At 53.2% G+C, this 19,760-nt stretch overlaps 1 protein-coding gene across 1 annotated transcript in view; it reads left to right on the top strand.

Moving 5' to 3' along the window:
* Window positions 1-36: 36 nt before the first annotated feature.
* LOC106887783 (tyrosine-protein phosphatase non-receptor type 11-like) overlaps window positions 37-19,760 on the top strand; it is a 53,208-nt gene continuing 33,484 nt past the window's right edge. The window contains exon 1 of the mRNA XM_014941512.1: window positions 37-115. Coding sequence (XP_014796998.1) covers window positions 102-115 — 14 coding nt within the window. The 5' untranslated portion in view covers window positions 37-101. The remainder of the gene's footprint in view (window positions 116-19,760) is intronic.

Here is a 19,760-nt window from a genome sequence, read left to right as displayed (position 1 = left end):
GGGCGGGGATTCCCCCGCGTCACAGGGAGGGGTTTCCCCGCCGGCCCCGGGCCCAGGAGCCCCGGTCGGGGCGCGCAGTCGGCGCGGAGCTCCGCGGAGCCATGACCTCCCGCAGGTAAGAACACCCCCCCCATGGGTGGCTACCGCCGGGGCACCCGTGGCTACCGGAGGTCGGCGTTTCCTCCGGCTCCTTCCAGCACCCCGGGAGGGGGCTGAGGGTTCGGGCTGAAGCTGCAGCCTCTCCCCTGGCTACCTCCAGCCCGCCTTGGGCCACTGGCCCCCGGGCTGTTTGGGGTGGCCCCGGGGCCGGCTGCTGCCTTCAAGCATCTTGTCTCGGTGAGCGGAGCCGGAGATGCTGAAGGGGGGACACCCAAACTCCACCGAGCTTTAAAACTTGCTTGAAATATCTTTGTGGGCTGGGAAAAAAAAAAAAAAAAAAAGGAGATATTTGGTGCATCTGGTGCGTTGTTGGTGCCTCCTCCAGCTTCTCCCAAAGCTTTGGTTTGGGTTTTTTTTTTGCCTTGTGTGACTTGGGGTCATCGTCCCATCCTGGTTCTGCTTTTTTTCTGCTCAAAATGGGTAAATAGGCACTAAAACGGGTGGTGGATGGTCTCATCCCGTGCCCGTTTGCCAGCCAGCTCAGGGTGGCAGACACAGGTGTGTGTCCCCCCCAGCTGCAGGGCAGAGAGGGAGGGTCTTAATAGCTCTTTTGGGGGGTCCTTGGCCATCCCTTTCACGGGGCCTGCCTTGAGGTGACCTGAAAAAGCAAAGTTTGTTGCTATTAGAAGTCAAGTGTGTTTTGAAAAGCCCCGAGGAGGGTGGTGGCCGGAGCAGCCGTCCCAGCTGACGGTCCCTTCGAGCCGAGAAAGGGGATCGGTTACAGGACAGGGAGTGCTTGTTTGGGGTCGGTGCGGGACCAGACACGGGCAGGTCATCAGTGGGGGCTTCCAAACACCCCCAGCTTCTCCTCACGCACGGTCCTGCAACGCCAGGATTCAGGGTCTGAGGTCGGTTTATGGTATTTTGGGGTCTCTTTTGCCTTCCGGCGCTGCCCGTCCCTCCTGGATGAGGGCTGAGCCCTGTTTTGTGAGGGTCTGGCTCCAAGCGTGCAGAAGAAGTTTAGGAAGAGGCAGTGTTGGTCTGGGCGGTGCCACGAGAAGTTACGAAACGTGCCGATGGGTGATGGAGTACAAAGCAGAGGGTTGGGACTTGGGGGGCCCCTGGATTTCATTTTTGGCTCCGGTCGTGCTCCCTGTGCCCACAGGCGAGTCAATATTTGTCCACGCCGCCTCTACCTTCCTAACTCCACCCCACCGGGCAGTTTCTGAGGGCAGCAGAGTGCTGGAGACAGCAAAATTGTAATGCTGCTGCCAGCCCAGGGCTGAGAAACCTGGTGGTCCTGCTGCTGAGGAGGGGTCGGAGCCACCTGGGTTGGCTTTTGTGCTGGGGGTGGGTTGATCCCAGCATCTGTAGCCCCCATCCTTTCCACTAGGATGCTGGGTTTGCTGCTCCTGCTTCTTTTTCCCCACCTTGTAGCGAGACTGGCTTGGCCCCAGCCTTTCTCCTTGGCCCCAGCCTTTATTCTCTTGCCCAGTGTGGTGCCTCCTGGCTTGGTAGGGCAGTTTTCTCCCTGAAGCTTGGCTGATGCTCTTCTCCCTCTGGCTCAAAGCATGGCCTGCTTCTGCCCAGGTGGATCTTCTGAGGTCTCCACCTGTGCTGGTGGGGTGATGAGAGGTTCAGGTGGTCCCTCGTGAAGGATGGTCACCACGAGGCCCAGCTGAAGTAGTAGATAGTGGATCCTGCATCCTTTCTCTTGGGTCATTGAGGCTGGCACAGGAACCCTTGGAATTGAGGGCACTTTGGCATTAATAGGCTTAGGGGCTGACCTACACTGGTGGTGTGGAGCTGCAGAAAGGCAGGGGGCAGTTGTGTGAGAAGAGGGCACTGCGGAGCCAGGGGGAGTGTGAGGAAGTGATTTCTTGGTCGCCCAAGGTGCTGGTCCCTCTCCTCAAGGGCCACCTCCGTGGCTGTGGGTCCCCTTTGCCCAGGTGGGCTGCTGCCAGGCTGGCACCGGCCGAAAATCCTGGGAGCTACTCTGGTTATGGGGGTGATTGTGGACTGTTGCTCGGGTCTGGAGCATGTGTGACCTGCTGTGACTGTCCCCCTGCCACAGCACTGTCCCGTGGGTGCCAGGTGGGATGCTCTGGTGGATGCAGCTGAGCTTCCGAGAGGATCTGCTGGCACTGGAGGACGCTGCGTTCCCTTCTGCCCTGGTGTAGGGACAAGGTAATACGGGTAGCTGGGTTGGAGTGACCTCAGGAGCAGGCAAGGTGGGCCACAAGCCCATAAAAGAGGGACGTATCTAATCCCAGGGGTTATTTTTCACCCTCCATCCCATTCCTGGGCTGTGTGACTCTACTGGTGTGAGAGCTGTTTGGATAAGCACATCTCTCTTAACAACCCATGTTTGTGGGAAGCCCAGGCTTGTTGTGAGCCCTGAGACCAGTATCTCTGATGCTTGGTGCTGGGAACTGCTCCATGCCTCTCCTCCCAGTGTGGGAGCATCTCTGTGGAAGGACTGGGAGGAGATGGGGTGACTCCCCCGCTGAGAGGAACAGCTTTACTCTAGGACACCTGTGTGTGCTAATTTTTTTTCAAGGAAGGCACATGGAAGGGGAAATAAACCTCTTTCTGGGTGTTTTACTTAAGGAGAGGTCTGAGGGACTGGGGGATGCTGGTCACACTGGTTATGGTCTTCTGCAAGGCCATGCTGGTGAGCACAGGGGCCACCCTGGAAAGTCAGTGCCGGGGGGGTCTGCACGTGTGTGACACGAGGGGAAAATCAAGTCCTGCTGCAAAAATAAAGCCAATTTGTTGCCGTCGGCCTGAACCACAAATCTTCTGCAAATACCAAGCTCCGAGCTGCTGCCAGGGCCTTAGTGCCTTATTTCTTAGAAACGGCTTGTGGAAAGAATGGCCGTTTCTTTCCCTCTCCCGGCTTTACGGGCATGTGACCTCTCGGCTGCAGGGAAGGTCTGGAGGTCAGGGATGTGCCATCCCCCAGCGAGGATGGAGAAATCACGGTTCTTCTGGGACGGGGAGTGCCCAGGAGTAACCTCTGTCCCTCCTCTGCTTTGGTGCTTTCATCCACCCGGGTGTGATTGGAGGCGTTTTTCCATGATACAGAGACATTAGTGGATAAACCCCACATCCCCATGGCTTGCAGATCCCAAATTGCCTGCTTCTTTTCCCAGGAAGGGGTTGTACAGTGTCTGGAGCAGTTGGGAGGTGGCAGCTGGATTGTGTGTGGCCCCTATCTTCGAGGCAGGCTCTTTATTTACAGCAGAATTTCCTGGGATGCTGGGAGGAAGGGAAAGGCTGGAGGAGATGGGTAAATCCCAGTTTCAGAGTGGGGATGGAGAGATGCTGGATCACACCCCTCCTGTCCCAGAGAGTGAAACACGGGGTGGCAGAGAGCTTCCAGCACCTTTAGGGTTACACTGTCCTGGGAAGGGAGCACTGAGCCTGAAGGGACCCAAATTCCCAGTTTTCGGGGCGATGACTGGTGTTGGGGGGACTGGTATTCTGATTTAACGCTGCCACTTACCTAGCAGACTTGATGAAGAGCTGCTGAGTGGGATCCCAGTACCAACAGTATGGGATCCCAGTACCAACAGTATGGGATCCCAGTACCACATCCCGTGCCCCGAGTATGTTTGTTGGACAACTTTTTCCCTGTTTTCAGATAAAGCTTTTTTTTAAAAAAAACCTCTAGATTACCGCTTAGCCCGATTACTTTGCGCGCACTGATTTTTACGGCACGCTGTGGGGGGTTCCCTTTGGAGTCTCCCACGGCTTGTCCTTCCCAGTGGAAGCAGGGCTGCTGCCACCACCGGGGTGGGAAGTGGTGGCCACCTCCAGCGTGGCTAATGAATTGGGGACGGCCAAAGTCTTGCCTGTGCTTTCTCTGGGATGCTTTTCATCCTTGAGCAGGCCACGTTGCTGTGCATCCGAGGCATCCGATGGGTCCAGCTGTATCCTCAGACCTTGCTCGCTCTCCAACCTCAAGCATCTGCTGTGGTGACACGAAATGTGGTTCCAGCCCCCCCCGAGCAGCCTGTGGTCCCAGCTTCCCCGCTCCCTTTCTCCAGTGAGAAAACATGAGCTTCCTGCGCTGGAGCCAAATGTAAATATTAACCTTAAGTATTTGCAAGAGCTGCTTACTTTGGCAATTTGGTGGTAGTGGTGGGGATGTGGTGATTTCTGGTCCTCCAGGAAGCAAAACCAGGTCAGTGTTTTGGCATCTTGGATCACAGAATCGCATGGGGTTGGAAGGGATCTCCAGAGATCATCCAGTCCAACCCCCTGCCAAAGCAGGTCCACCCAGAGCAGGTTGCATAGGACCATGTCCAGGTGGGTTTGGAGTGTCTCCAGAGAAGGAGACTCCACCAGAGCTGAGGACAAGGGTGGCTGGAAGTGGGGGGATTGTGGCTCTCGCTGGCAGGAGTCTCAGTGGTGCAGGACCCCAGTGTTAAGCTGGGAAACGTCCTCTGGCAATTTTCCATGAGCTCTTCGTGCCCATCTCTCTGGGCAGATGGAGCTGGTTGTGCTCAGCTCCATCACAAAAAGGGTCGGGTGGCTGGAGACGGGGCCCAGCAGCACCTTGAATTCACACCCTGCCTTCATTTCCAGTGCCTTGTTCCCATAAATGGGCTTCACCAGACCCTCAGCTCAGATTTTACCTGTTTTTTGTCCCCCCCTCTTTGTATGAGTATGTCTTTGGGGACAGGCTCCGTTAGCAGCCCCATGGGACAATCAAAGCTCAAAGGCTTTTGTGGAAACTTGTGCTGAGGCTTCCTGGGGAGGTGGGGAGGAGAGGGGTGGGAGATGCTGTGTTGGTGAAAGGAGCAGACATGCCTTTTCACTGGGCTTTATTATGGTAAAATAAGGATGAAAACATGGGCAGCAACTTAAAATCTAGTGGCCGAGATGGTGGGGGTCTTTTGTGTGAGTCTTGGTTGGACTCGGTGATCTCAGAGGTCCTTCCCAACCATGAAGATCCTGTGAAATGACACTCCAGTTCCAAGCCCCCAGCCCAGATGGGGCGAGTTCCTTACTGCAGGTCATGAAATGTGCAAATACACTGTTCTCTCCCCTTTTCCAGCGAGGGAATAAGAAAACAGTTCATGGCCTGGCTCCAAACTTTGAACGCTGGCCTTGCCTAGGAGAGGTTTTTGGACGGGGCTCTCCGTGATGTCCCAGTATCCTATAGTTTCCCCTGGGGCGGTGCGAGCTGCTCTCGTTATGGTCCTCAGACCAAATGAAGCCCTCTGGGCCCCGGGGAAGCGTTCCTGGGATGCAGCTGTATCTCTTTTGCGGGCTGCCAAGGAGAATTCCTCGCCGTCTGCAGCGGCAGGGTAAGGCACAGCCCACCGAGGAGGAAACCGCTCTTCCAGCTGCCCCTGCCAAAGCTATATCGAGGGCGAGTTTCCTTTGTGGCTGGGTGGTACCCGAGCTGCTCGCTGCTGCTGCTTCCAGCAGGCTTTAAATTCATCGGGGTTTCTAGAAGATGGTTCTTCTCGGGAGCCTCGGAGGCACCTGAATGAATGAATAGGAGCTTTGTGCTCCAGCAGAGCTCGGCCAGCTGGGCTCTCCTGGGTGTCCAAGTCAGGGTCTGGCTCCGTACGGACCTGTGAGGGAGCCCACAGGCGTGGGGAAGGCTGGTCACAATGCCCCCAGCACCTGAGCTCCCCCCTAAGTGGGTGTCTTCTCCCCCAGGGATGGCTCAGCTGGTGGGGGCTCAGCAGAAGCTCCTTGGAAAGGGGAATGGAGCTCGGTGCCTCTAGCATCTCCATCCCTGGAGGAGGATGGACCTCCAGGACCTCTCCATCCCTGGAGGAGGACCGTTCAAGGCCAGGTTGGACGAGGCTTTGAGCAACTTGCTCTAGTAGGAGGTGTCTCTGCCGAGGGCAAGGGGTTGGAACTCGTTGATCTTTTAAGGTCCCTTCCAACCCAAACCATTCTATGGTTCTGTGAAAAGCTGTCAGCCCCAAAGCCCAGCTGGAGATGCTTCTTGGTGGGCATTGTTCCTTCCCTCTGCTCTGAAAGGCAAATTCTGCTCTCGCAGAGCTCTTCCCAGAGGTTGGCTTTTCGTGCTGACCACCACGTGCTGTATCTCTCACTGTGGAGTCAGCTTCAGGCCGTTGGAGGCAAATTTTGTGGTCTGTAATGGGGGCTTTGACGTATTCCTCGATTTGAAAAGGACCAGCCTAAGCAAAGGGCTCGTTTATCCCTGGTGCCAGTCACTCCTTGAGCAAACAGGTTTGGAAGGGAGGTTGGACCAGATGATCCCCGTGGTCCCTTCCAACCTGGTATTCTATGAAACCAGCAGCCTGGTCCCTCTTAAGGAGGGTCCCATGAGTGGGGAACACGGAGCTGAGACCTTTTCCATCCCCAGCTGGGTCACTGATCTGGTACCTATCCCCACAGGGCCTTTGTGGGGTTTTCCCTCCCTCCCTTGCAGTGTAGATGCCCTTTGATTCCCAAATGACTCACAAAAAACTTATTTCCCAAATGATGCTGACACCTGGGTTTCCATCCTTGCCCTGAGGGACAAACAGAGCTAATATTTCTGAGCTAAAACCAGGGCCATGCTCTTTGGGGGTGTAAGGGGGAGAAGTATCCCTAAGGTTGCAGTTTTGTAAGCATTGATAAATCCTTTATTTTTTTTTATTTATTTTTTTTCCTGCAGTAGGAATGAGTTTATCCTGTTGCTTTTTCACTGCCTTGACCACAAGCAGCGGCTCGGGGCAGGGCTGCACTTGCTACCTCGGGAGAGGAGGGATGGAAAGTGGCTCCTGGGCTCCAATTGCATGTTCCAGGAAATGCGCGTAGGATGGGGCCTAATCAGATCATGGGGCCGGTCTGTTTGCAGGCTTCCTGCCTGAGTCTGAAGGGAAGAAGGAAATTCTTCGCATTAAAGCAAGCTGGAAATCAGGAACCGTGTGCTTCCTGTAAGAGGCAGGCTTTTTTTTTGGTTTTTTGTTTTGTTTTTTTTCTGCAAACAGCTCATGCTGCTGTTTGTGTTCTCCAAAGACCTCTCTGCCTGCTCGGAGTGGCTGAGGGACATGCTTCAGCATCTCCTCCTGGGCTTTCCGAGCTGCTGCTCTCCTCTAGCAGATGCTGGGGCTGTCGCAGGTGTCCCAGGCAGGTCATATGTGGAAAGGATGTTGCTGCCATCCAGCTGCAACAAAAAACATCTGTCAGGTGGTCTGGGAACGTGGGACTGTGAGTATCAGGCTTCTGGGGCTCGGGAGGAGCAGGGGAGCCCTAACTTGTAGCCTCCCTTGCCTCTATCTTGGAGATTTTGTGGTGTCAAGTCCCAGATATTTCCATGTGGAGAAGAGAAACAGATCAGCATCATCTTCTACTGCATCTTCTTTGAAACACCCTCAGGGTTGTTAATGATGGGATGGTCTTGGTGTCTCCATGCAGCAGCCCCAGCCCCTCTGCTCTGTCTGTCTGTCTGTCCCCTCGTTCTGTCCTGCAGAACGGGCTGAGGGGCCTCCATGGACCTTCATCTGGGAGACAGATGAGCTTTGTCTTGCCCCTATCCCCAGGGACGGTGAGCAGACACCCTAATAAGTGCCACCAGGAGGTGGTCCCCTGGTCCAGCCGTGGCTGCTGGAGGATGGGTGCCCAGGGCAAATCACAGCAACATTCCCTGCATCTCCCCTTTTGATGGCTCAGGGCTGGGGAAGCCTCTCCTGGCCAGGAGTGATTAACTTTATCTTGCTCATTGCAGCTTCTTGGTGTCGAAAGAAGGGCCGGGGGAGGAGAGGGCGAGCTGAGTTTTCAAGTTGGGCTGGTGTTTGCTGCGAGTGCCCTGATTACGTTATCGGGTGAAGAGCAAGTATCTACTCAAGGTTTCTCGTGCACGAAGCTGGTGGGGGTGGTTCCCAGCCTGTAGGTGCTGTGGCTGGTGGCTCTTGATCTTCCCAAGGGAAAGGAGAGCACGGAGGTGGGACTGCTTGCTGACCTGGGAGGAAAGGCACCAGCAGTGGGAAGGCTGCATCAGGCTGGGCTCTCACTTTCCTCCTCCAGCCCAGGCAATCTTCGTGCCTCGGCATCACCTTTTGTATAATTTGGAGGAGAAAAATATCTGTGCTGTTCATGCATGAGGGCCTTTCAGGCAACCCCATCCTTTTTTCTCTCCAGCTGAGCAAGAACCTGCCCGTGACCTTAGGAGAAAGGATAAGGTCTGGAAATTCCTCCCATTCTCCATGTACAGTCATTGGATTTATCTGGACGGTGCCGTGGCTCTGTTTGGCTGCCTGCTAATCTCCTGTGGCTGCTACAAAAGAGATTTATTATTTATTTTTTTCCACGTAAATAGATTTCAGGCTGGCAATAGCCCACTCCAGAACAGCTAGAGAGGAAAAAGTTTCTCCTTGTGAGCAGATGCCAAGTGAGAAACTGTCCCCGTGGTGGCAAAGCTGAGACTAGGGCTGCAAACTGCACTTCACCTCTGCATTGCCAGCCTGAATGTGGCTTCTGCCCCCCCCTCCTTCCCCCCATCTCTTCAAAATGATGTGTTTTGAAAGTTCCCTTTTTGGTCAGACCGAACGTACCAGTTTGCTTTCAAGGGAAGTGGCTCTCCCCACCCCCCCCAGCTATTTTAACTCAGCTGATGGAGCTGGTGGAGGGCAGCCTGCCCAGCACCGCTGAGGAGATGGTCCCCTCTCCCTCCCATTGCCCTCCAGGGTGGCACAAGGGTCTTTGGGCCCCCTTCCCACCCTGCTTTGAAAAAAAATCTCATTTTCTTCTCTCTCAGCTTCTGGGGTGCAGGTCACCCCTGTCGGAGCAGGAGCTGTAAGGGCTGCAGGGTTGGGCACCCACCGAGATGGGTTTGAGGAGGTGGGTGCTGAGGGGGTGTAAAAAGCCCTCAGCTTCTGGGGTGCAGGTCACCCCTGTCGGAGCAGGAGCTGTAAGGGCTGCAGGGTTGGGCACCCACCGAGATGGGTTTGAGGAGGTGGGTGCTGAGGGGGTGTAAAAAGGCAGTGGTTGGGTTGGCAAAACAGTGGTAAAAGACCTGCCTTAAAAAGATGACTAGGAGATGGGTGAGAGATTGAAATGTGAATTTCAATCCCCTCCTGCACTCCGATGAGGTTTTGAAGTATTTTTTGAAAATGGAGCGATTCTGGCCAGAGAAATGGGGGGAAGACCCTCTTGCAGTGATGGGAGAGTAAGAAATGAGCAATATCACCAGGCGTCGTGCTGGGGCTCTCTGCTTGATGCCACCCCCAGGGTAATGGTGAGGTTTGTCGTGGGCTGGGACTGCGTTAGGGCTCCACCAGCCACAGCTTGCTGGTCCCCAGCACAGCCCATCACCCTGGGCACACGTCACAGAGGGGAACGGGCAGCTCCAGCAGCCTCAGGAGTTGGGGTAACGATGAAAACTTGACCTGGGCAGAGGCAAACCCACCCCTCGGAACATGTTGTTTGGCCTCGGGGATTTCAAGAGGGTGGGAAGGCGGCAAAGATTTAATTTCAAAACGCCAAAAAAATCCCCCTTCACACCCTTGAGCAGCATCCCTGCCCAGTGAGGTGGTTGCCAGGGCTATATTTGTCCTTGGGTTAATGTTTTGGGGCAGTTTGTTTGTTTGTTTGTTTGTCCTCCTCTTCCTCCCACCCTCCAGAAATATTTCCATCAGTCTCCTCTCTAAGAAGTGTAACGAGCCCTGCCACTGATTAAATTCTAAATATAGCCGTGGTATTTTTTTTTCTCTCCAATTCTTCATGATGTGTCTAGGTAAAAAATAGCCTTGGCGACTCTTCAAAGGGGACATGGGCCTGCTATGGGGCTATATTTTTGTCTTGTCACCCTGCCCGGGTCCGAAATAAACCTCCTCATTTTTAATTAGCTGGCCAGGTTATATAATCCCCAGGGCCTGAGGATTTCTGGGCTCGGGGAGAACGCACGTGATGCTGAGGGCTCCGGCGCATCGTGACGGGCAAAGGTGGCGTGTCAGGGTAGGGGTGACACCGTGGGGATCTCCTCTCCTCCTGCTGGCCCCCCCTGCCAAGTTGGAGGGAGCCTGGGGAAGCCAAGATGCCGTTAGCAGAAGGGCCACCCGTCTGGTCCCTCTCATCCCAGGCTCTGCGCTTCCTTTTTTATTTATTTATTTCATTTTGGTACTTAGAATCGTAGAATGGCTTGGGTTGGAGGGAACCATAAAGATCATCCAGTTCCAACCCCCCTGTCATGAGCAGGGACACCTCCCACTAGACCAGGTTGCCCAAAGCTCCATCCAGCCTGGTCTTGGAGAGGAACCTGCTGAATGAGGAAGGACCTGGTGAATGGAGAAAGCTCCTGGGCTCCTTGGTGTCCGTCTGGCCTCGGGGGCTGGTTTTGGTTTTCCTCTGCTCTTGGTGATCCCCTCAAAGGAACGCTCAGCATCCTTCTGCTCTCTCAAAATGCTTCCTTGCCCTTACCAATGTGGCTCACCCCAAGCTTCTCCTTGTCCTCTCTGGACACATAGCCCAGAAGTTGAGCAGGCCATGCAAGGGAGCAGTGTGTCTTTGCTCTGTGGACCCTTAAAAACTTTCTAACCACCAGATGGAGCAAAGGAACTTAAAGCACCCACGGCTGAGCTTCGGCCAGGGGCTGCCTTTGGGCACCGAGGTGTAACCGCTGCCCTGTGGGCACCTGCTGGACCTGCACCTTGCCAAGCTTGCCGCTGCCTTCCTTCTCTCCAGCTTTTCCTTGGAAAGCAGGGCTGAGGGTTGTCCTGGGGGCTGTCCTGGTGAGATGGCAGGGTAGATGTAGATGCACGTGCATTGCAAACCTCTTCCTTGCCCTTCGGTCGTAACCTGCTGAACAGATTGTGGTTCCCACTCCCTGGCACATCTTCAGTTGAGGCTTGTTCCAACCTGGGCATGGGAAGGATGTGCTGCAGTAGCAATGCCCCTTTGCTCTCTGCGATAAACCAGCCCAACCCCTGCTCTCATCTCCAGCTCAGACCAGTTTCAGTCCTGCTCCGGGGAGGGCTGGGGAGCGGGGGTGTCAGTACTTGCTCCTGCTGTAGCTTTAAAGCAGTGGAAACTCTCGGTGGTGTCATCTCGATGGTCAAAGCTGAGAGGAACTGGCATACTTCAAGAAGTGCAATTTAGTGAGGAAGGCAGAGTTTTGAAGTGTTTGACTGGGCTGAAATCATGGTTTTGGTGTCCCTCCTGACCTCTGGAAGAAGAGGGAGGCGATGCATCTCTGGAATTTGAGCCGGCTTCTCCAAACCTTAAACCTCTAGCTTGGTGTTTAGCAGAGCCGGGCATAAACCACAGAATTAAGGGTCTTCAGACTAGTGCAGGCGAAAATGGGCTGGAATTTCCCATAACTGGTTTTTAGATGAGGGCCTTGAAGCGGGCAGCCAGTGATTTGGGGACAGATAGTCATGTGGGCTCTTTGCATATGGTCCCTCCGTGCCATCCTCCAACCCATCATCTCCCACAGCTGCCATGTGGCACCAGCCGGGGCAGGACTCCCACCTCCTGTGGCTCACACTTCACACAGGGGTGTTTGGGCAGGGACTCTGTCTAATGTAAAGGCAGACAGCCATTTTTTCCTCCCTTCTTTGGCTTCTACAAATATTTATCCCAGAAGAAGGCTCTTGCCTTAGTCACTGCAGGTTTACTTGGCTCGTGGCAGAGGGTTCTGGCAAGCGTGCTGGGGGAGAAGGGAACACTGAGCAGGTTTCTGCTTGAAGGGATGGCTAAAAAGCCATGGAAAAGCACGATCCTGTCAGGTGGTGACTACAGGAGAGAGTGGAGATGTGGTTTGAACCCCGTGAAGAATCCTGCAGCGATGAGACACGGTAACAGAGCCTGAGGAAAACAGCACAGGATCTCACACCAACAGCTAGCAAAAAAACTGGGGCAATCTGGTTTCAAACGATAAATGTCCCGGGGGTTATATTTAAGGACAGTGTCTGGAAGGCCCAGTTGGAGATTTTTCTCCAGTACTGAGTAGACTGTTGGCATCAGGGAGTCTGGGTGATGCTGAAGAAAGCAGAGGTGTCTCCTGGCTTGGTGTTCTCCTCCCAGCCCTGCCATGGATGTCCTGCTCTGGGCATTTCCCATGTGCTTGGGGTAGGATTGGCTCATCCCACCCAGGAGCGATTCCACAGGGAGCTGCAAGGAGCAGGGGCCGTTCCCAGCAATAGCTCCCAGCAGGATGGAAGATGGATGTCTTCAACACTTCAGTTTGGACGCTGAGTTTCACGAGGCAAAAGTCTTAGTCCCACATTAGTTTGCTTCTAGTGCTGAGCTCCAGGGCCATAATGACAGCCGAGCCCTCTGGGCAGGATATCTAAATCTATTGGGAGGTACGTGTTGTGGAGAGGGAAGACACAGCTCCACAGAGGGCCAGCACAATGTAACTTAATTTTTTTTCCCCCTCCTTTTTGTTGTTGCATCATTGTGGCTGTTACCTCCGGCATCTCTGATGCCTGACCATTGCTGGGTAGCGCTGCCTGCTACACCCACAGAAGAAAAATGTCTGAGGGTTGAGTAGGAAACAGGGTGTGTGTTTCAAAGTACAGGTTTGCAGGGGAGTGCTGGCAGTAAACAAAGGAAAGTCCTGTTCTAGGACCTTGTGAAATCGCTGATGCCCTTGACTGTTAGACGCCAGTTCAGCTCTTCCTTGGCAGGGCATGGTTTGGTTTTCAGTGGTGCTTTCAGCCTTGGAATGACGACAGAGAGAGAGAGAGATAGGATGTGGTTTTATTCCTTGGGTATTTTGTTGAGTGTCTTTGGAAGCGTTTGCCTGTTGGCTGTTAGGGTAATCTCAGTAGAAAATCTGTCTTCTGTTTGTATTCTAGGGAGAAGAAGAGAGCTCAAGTGCCAGTTCCAAGCAATGCCCTTCCCAGAGACAGAAAAGAAGCTTTTTAAGGCTTCATTGCTGTGTAGAGTCCTTTCCCTGCTTGCACAGCAATGGTTTCTATGAGAAGGGACATAGAAATATCCCAGAAAAAGAGGCTGCTGAGCCCTCCTGGATCTATAAGTACTGTGCAGGGCTGGCCATGAGCCATGGTTTGGGATTGCTTTTCCAGGACACCTCCTTTTTGACCATCAAAACAGATGCAGCAGGTTGTGCAGTGTCCTGAGGCCCCCACAGGAAGCTTTAGTCTGGTCCCACCAGCTGCATCAGGCACCCGGGGAGCAAATGGGGGGAAGCTTGGCATTACTGGGGGGTGCCTGGATGGTCTCCGTTAGCTGGAATCACACCCCTGAGTTGCTCCGATTCTCCCTCTGGGGCTGTCGGCTTTTCCTGCTGACTTGGAAGTGAGCGTCCTTCTTGGGCACAAGAGCTGCTCTTCCTCCTTTAGAACCATAGAATGGTTTGGGTTGGAAGGGACCTTAAAGATCATCCAGTTCCATGGATGCAGGGACACCTCCCACCAGACCAGGTTGCTCAAAGCCCCATCCAACCTGGCCTTGAACCCCTTCAGGGATGAGGCAGCCACAGCTGCTCTGGGCAACCCGTTCCACCCTCACAGCAAAGAATTTCTTTCTGGTATCTCACCTAAATCTCCCCTCTTCCCATTTAAAACCCTTACCCCTTGTCCTGTCACTGCACTCCCTGACAAAGAGTCCCTCCCCAGCTCTCCTGAAGCCCCTTCAGATATTGGAAGGCTGAGGGTGAGAAGCCCAGCTCTTGCTCTGCTCCCAACTTTGGTGGGAACAGACCCTAGAAGTGGACCAGTGGGGCCAGTCCCACCCAGCATTTCCCGGCTCCCTGTGGTGAGACAGGGCTTCCCGAGCTCGGCTTTGCTCTGCGGTTGGGACTGCTGATGGTCCCTCATCTCCTCTGTGCCTCAGCTGCTCTGCTGGCACATTAAAGGCCGGCCGCAGAGCAAGCCTAATTGCTCTAAGTGTCTGTGGGATAATGGACTAAATACTCGGGATTGGGGAGGCAGCCGCATTCCCGGTTATTTAATACCTTGATTGATGTCAGCCCACAGGGGAACAGCCTTCTGAGCTCTTCTCCCTCCAGCTGTACGAAGCTGGTGGCGCGAGGATGTGAAAGAACCATTCTATGATCCTATGGACCAGGCAGGAGCGAGGTATTTGGCCGGTCACGCGGTCGCAGGGCTCTAAAAATCCTAAGTTCTTTAAGACTGGGTGTTGTGTCTTCCTCCCTAGCTTTCTGAGCCAGGAGAAGGAGATTGGTGGTGGTTTCAGGCTCTGTTTGGAGTTGTCCTCTGCCACCACAGCCTTTGGCTTCTCGCAGGACTGAGAAGACCATTTCTTTCTGCCCAGGGTGGCCTGAGGAAAGGTCTGTGCACCTGAAACTGTGTCTGCATTTTCCAATTACATCATCTGATCTAATAAAAGATGTTCTCTCTCCCTGTAAACCTTGCTGTCTCTCCACATTAAACCCCAGACCTGGACACGTTGAGATGCTTGGGCCACCAAAGTTTAGGCAGCTGTGTTGAGTGGCGGAGATGAGTGTCCCCATGTTCTCGGGGGACACAATTGGGTTCTGTTCTGCATCACCCTCAGGAAGTGACTACTTCTCTCCATGCCTGAGTAAGGAGACCAGGACTCTAACTTGGGTGCCTTACAGCTACGTGATCTACATGGTCAGGAGAAGCTAGCTCAGAAGAGCTGTGTAGAAACGCATCTGCCCCAGGTACAGTTGTCTCTGTGGCCCAGCAGAACGTGGGGAGCAGGGCAGTATGTTCCCCCAAAGAGCTCACAGGGCAGAGAGATAAGGTACACGAGCAATGGGTTATGAACCCCACAGAGGAACCGAGTCAGCTCCAAACGAAGGGACTGCCTTTTAAACTGAAATTAGGAAACCCCAAAAAGCAAGCAGGGGTGCAAAGGTGTTCCTGAGTATGTTGGAGGCTCCTCCATAAGGAGCATGATAGACCTGTTCCCAACAGCAGCAGAGCTTTGATTCTTGGGCTCTCCCCTCCCAGTGATGAAGGTCAAGACCACCGTTTCTGCACGGAAGGCCTGGAGCAGAAATATGTCCTGCTGCTTTGCACAGGGGAGGAAGATTTCATAGGAGGTGCTGTGCAGATAGAGCAGCTCCATGGCACATTACCTTGCCCATCAGCCGTTCTTTTTTAATTTCTTTTTCTTTAGCTTTGGCTGCCCATGAACTGACAGACAGATGTCGTCACGTACCATGTGTGCCTGGTGGTTACCCTCCCCGGTCCCCTTCTAAACACCCAATTCACAGCTGCTGGCTTTGTACCGATAAGAGAACGAGATGACTTCCTTTTCTTCTCTCCACCCCCTCTCCCTTCCAGAATAAGCTGGGCTGGTTTTTTGGTAAATAACCAGCTGTCACTTCTTCACTTGAAACTTTCCAGGCTCCACCACCTTGGCCAACCCTCCTGAAGGATGCTGGAGGCTGGAATGTTCCTATCGGGCAGCAAACTGCCTTCTGCATCCTAGAGTGAGCTCTCTCCACCTCCTGTATCCTACGAATCTTACTGCCTTTTGAGCTGTCCTGTGGTTTCTGTGGACTAACGAATCTCTCTGCTGGGTCAGGAGCCTTGACCAGTTATGGTGAGGTAGGATATCTGTTCCGTCTACGTCTAGCTTCTATTTTTAACAAAGCTGGTATTTCTGAGTGGGAACAAAGCAAAGGGGAGAAAGCACGGAGATCATCTCTGTAGTTTAGGTTGCACAGAAAGGTTCCACTTGTGCTAGAGGAAGATGTGAGCTACTAACAGTCAAGAGAACACCTACGAAGGTGTGGGTGCTAATAGGGTGGGAATTAGTGATTAACAGGGCTCGTTAGCAAATTCTCTGCAGAAGTGTGAGATTCTCCAGTGGAAACTACCCTTCAGATGCCTCTGCAGCTCATGGGTGATGGTAACTTTCTCCTCGTGCTGGCTTCAGCACTGGGAAACGGCGTGTTAGCAGTTTCGCTTATATGATTACAATGATTACTGTTAATATGATTACTGAAGAGGCTTTTGGTGCTGACTGCAGCCTGGCAGAGGTTATCCCTGCTGTGAGCACGAAGTTATTTTGTGATGTTATTAGATTTTTATCTCGTAATACCTTGTTAGCAATGCAGTGTTAATAGCTCCTCGCTTATCTCTTCATTTACCTTGCTCTGGCTGAGGACTCTTTCAGGTGCTGGTGACTGTGTTGGAGCGTTGTCATTTCCAGGTGTTGGACCCTTTGTAGGTCCTTACAAACGGCATGAAATGCCAACAGTTAGTGAGAAGGGCAGTTTTTATAGTGAAGGTTATATGGAGGGTATGAGCTATAGAAGCACCTGTATGAGGGAGGGTCTGCTGGAGCAGGGATGGGAGGGTGAACCCATCCCTTTGCCAGGTTGGGAGCACAGCAAGAGAGTGGATGTGTGAAGAAAAGCAATCCTGTCCTCTGGAAAGGCAGGGAAGGCATCCAGGGCAGGAACTGGGTTGTGTCTGACGCCGTGGCTGAGGTTGTTTAAATGCAATGGGACCGTTGTGCAAGTGGCCGTGGCTCTTTGCCACGACGTGTCATGTGGAGCACGCCTCGGGTTTTCCTCCTTCTTTCCTTCCTTCCTTCCTTCCTTCCATGGGCGTGCTGAGCCCGTGGGCTGCTCCTTAGGGATTCAGATGATGGAAGTCACTACAGCCTGTTGCTATTTCCACTCCCTGCTACCTCAGGAGCATCCCCGGGCTTTTGCACCAACCTCATTTCGATGAGCTGTTCCCTCAGGTGCTGCAGCAGTGATGGGTTTCTGGGTTTCTGCTCTCTTCTTCGGGTGTGTTCTGCTTCACTGGATCCCAGCGAAGCAGCTCGACAAACGCTTTTCTGCTCCAGGAGGAAGCCTGTCAGTCAGGCAGCAGCTGGGCTGGTTTCGATGCTGGCTGGTGATATGTATTTTTAATGCCCCAACTGTCTGGCAGGTGGGCCTGCAGTTTAATTTTAACTTGCTTTACGAGAACAAAAACATCTCTAATATACAGGCCAGTAAACTTCCATGAATGGAGGGAGTTCAAAAGAGATTTCTCCTGCTGTTAGGCCTTTTGAGACTAGTAGGTAAAGCCTCCTCTGGCTGAGGTTAAAGTGTAGCTCAGTGTTTACAGTGGTCCTAACAGGGGAATACCCTTTGAGTAGAAAAGGCTGATTTAAATATAAGTTTTATTCAGGGAATTGATCCAGAAAATTTGAAAACTGCAGCTGAAAATAATAACCTCGCACACCTTTGGGGCTGATGTGTTCAAAACAGCTTGAGGGACTCAGCTACACCTTTTTTAATTAAGAGAACATGGGTGTAAATCCTCTGGGCGACTTGGAAGAGCCCCAGCTGCCAGTTTCCTGCTGGTGCAGGTGAGTGTAACTGGGTGTTGAAATGCACGTTGGCCTCATCCAGCTGGGGCTGCCTCTCCCATGTGCTGGAAACTGAGAATTCTCAGGGAAGATTTGTGTTTTTTTCCCCAGCAGTTTTACTCTTGTGCTGTGCTCCCCATCCTCAGCCCCAGCATCACCGTACTCACCGAGGGCTGGCTGTGCAGGCTGGAGAGGGGTCCCATCCAACCTGGCCTCGAACCCCTCCAGGGATGGGGCAGCCACAGCTTCTCTGGGCAACCTGGGCCAGGCTCTCACCACCCTCACAGCAAAGAATTTCTTCCTGAGATTCTCATCTAATTTTTTTTCATCTGTTATGGCTCCTATGCTAGTGTTTCTACAGTCTTCTTCTCTGATGTGACTCCTCTGACCCAGGTCTGTTGACAACACGTGTAAATTGGTGGGGATCCCCTTGTGGGATAGGTAGCTGTGTGATGCTGTGAAGGAGGAACTCTTGCATCCAAGCAAAAGCATGTAATATTTTATTTTGGAGGTGGAAAATGTAAGTTTGCACTTGTGGTGGGAGGCCAAGCTCTCTAACAACTCCTCCTTCCTTCCTGCCTTCAGTTCGTAGTTTGAAGCATCTCTTCCTGTGGCGAGAGAGAGGACCAGCTGGAGCCCCATGTTTGACAGTGTCCTTCCGTGGCTATGGGTAGGCATCCTGCGTATGGTAGCCACAAGGCACTGTGGCTGCAGGAATACCCAAGCATAGAGGCAAACATGCAAACTCTGTTTTCTATTGAGCCACAGCAGGGTGGAATGATGGGTTAGTCTTCTCCCTGGTGCATGGTAAATGTCCCCTGTGCCACCACTGTGTCCTGATGCTCCCTCTCCACCCTTTGGATAGACTCTCCTGGATGCATGAGTGGGGTAAAGAGAAACCCAGGGCTGCTGCTGAATGAAAGTGAGCACACTGGCTGTTGGGATGTTGTTGAAGGAACCCTTTTTAGCAAGGGCAGAGCTCGAGCCAACACATGCTTGAGCTTTAAGAAGGACCATGTTTGCAAAACGATGGACCACGAGTGATGGTAGACCTTCATGGTGACACAGGCATAATCCCTCTCATTTCTTCTACATCTGCACAAGCCCCTCGTCTACGGCAGCCTCCCAGAGAGCTGCAGGAGCTGCTCGTGAGATGATTTGAGGAAGAAACAGCAGAAAAGGCAGGCAGGTGCCAGTCTCTTTTACATCCTTTTCACGCACCCTTGGGTATAACAGAGCAGTTGAAGGCCAGGTCACACATTCGTGCTCCAGTGCCTCGCTGTTTGCTCTCCTCCTGCAGAGCAGGCCCTCCGTTTTGTCTGCAGACGATGTATTTTTGTGTCCTGGATCTTAATTTTTGTCTGGGGCTTCTTTTTCCTTGCTGTCACTGTAGGGCCTTTATCTGGGGAGCGCAGGATGCTCTGGTGAGAGAGGTTGTCCGTATCAGCGGTGCGGGACGGGCGGCGAGGAAGTCCTGACGATAGGCAGAGCCTTACAGTGCTCAGTCTGGGGGGGATCAGGCTCTCTGCAGCCACTTCAGCTTGGATATAGCCTACGCTGACCTCTTCTGCTGGAGGGACCACTGGGACAGGTAACAGTGAAATCAGCATCTCCCTTTCAGAGCTGCTGATCTTCCTCCCAGGGTGAGCCCTGTCTCTAAAACCAGAGCTGAAGGATCCGGATAGAAATGCTGTTGAAACAGGCATGTGACAAAGTATGTGTCAGGAAAAAAAGGGCCAAAAGCCCTTGCTGAACCATCATCCTAGTTTTCCTGTGCTTTCCTTAGCTTATTCCACTCTGGCCAGGGTAGAGCAGAGCCACTTCCACCGAGTGGGCAGTCAGGGATGGAGACTGGGCTGAGGGAGACGTGGCCAAGCACAAAGGTCACTGCTAAGTGCCACTTTCCTCAATGGAAAAGTGGAATTCCTTAATGGAAATGTGGCTTGGAGGCTGCATTTAATAGGAGTGTGAAGCACCACTCCCAGCCCTGGTCTCACTAGGTGAACTTTGGTGAGTTCAAGCCACTTCTGGCCTCTCCCACACTCTTCTTCTTGGGCTTCACATGGTGAGCTCCTGTTGCAGGGACCACCCTTTGGGCTCTTTCTGCGGTATCTGTGACGGTGGGGCTTTGCTCCTGATGGTGCCTGTGCTATGAAGGGGGGTTAGATGTCAAAAAGTGCTACCTCAACATGCTCGAACATGCTTCTGTGCCCACACTTGTCCCTGCAGGCTCTGAACCTGAAGGCAGCTCAGAAGAGGACTTGGCTACCCCTTTATGGGTCCAGAATGTGTCTTGTTGGGGACAAGTTACTTGTTGGGGATGATGTTGGTAGTGTGGCTGCTACATCTCCGTAGTTTGGTGGCCACTCACGGGCTGCAGGGATGAAGGAGGGCACGCTGCAGCTGTGTGCTCG

This window comes from Calidris pugnax, unplaced genomic scaffold (assembly GCF_001431845.1).
Source record: "Calidris pugnax isolate Ruff unplaced genomic scaffold, ASM143184v1 scaffold82, whole genome shotgun sequence".
NCBI lineage: Eukaryota > Metazoa > Chordata > Aves > Charadriiformes > Scolopacidae > Calidris > Calidris pugnax.
This window is presented reverse-complemented; position numbering and strand designations above follow the sequence as displayed.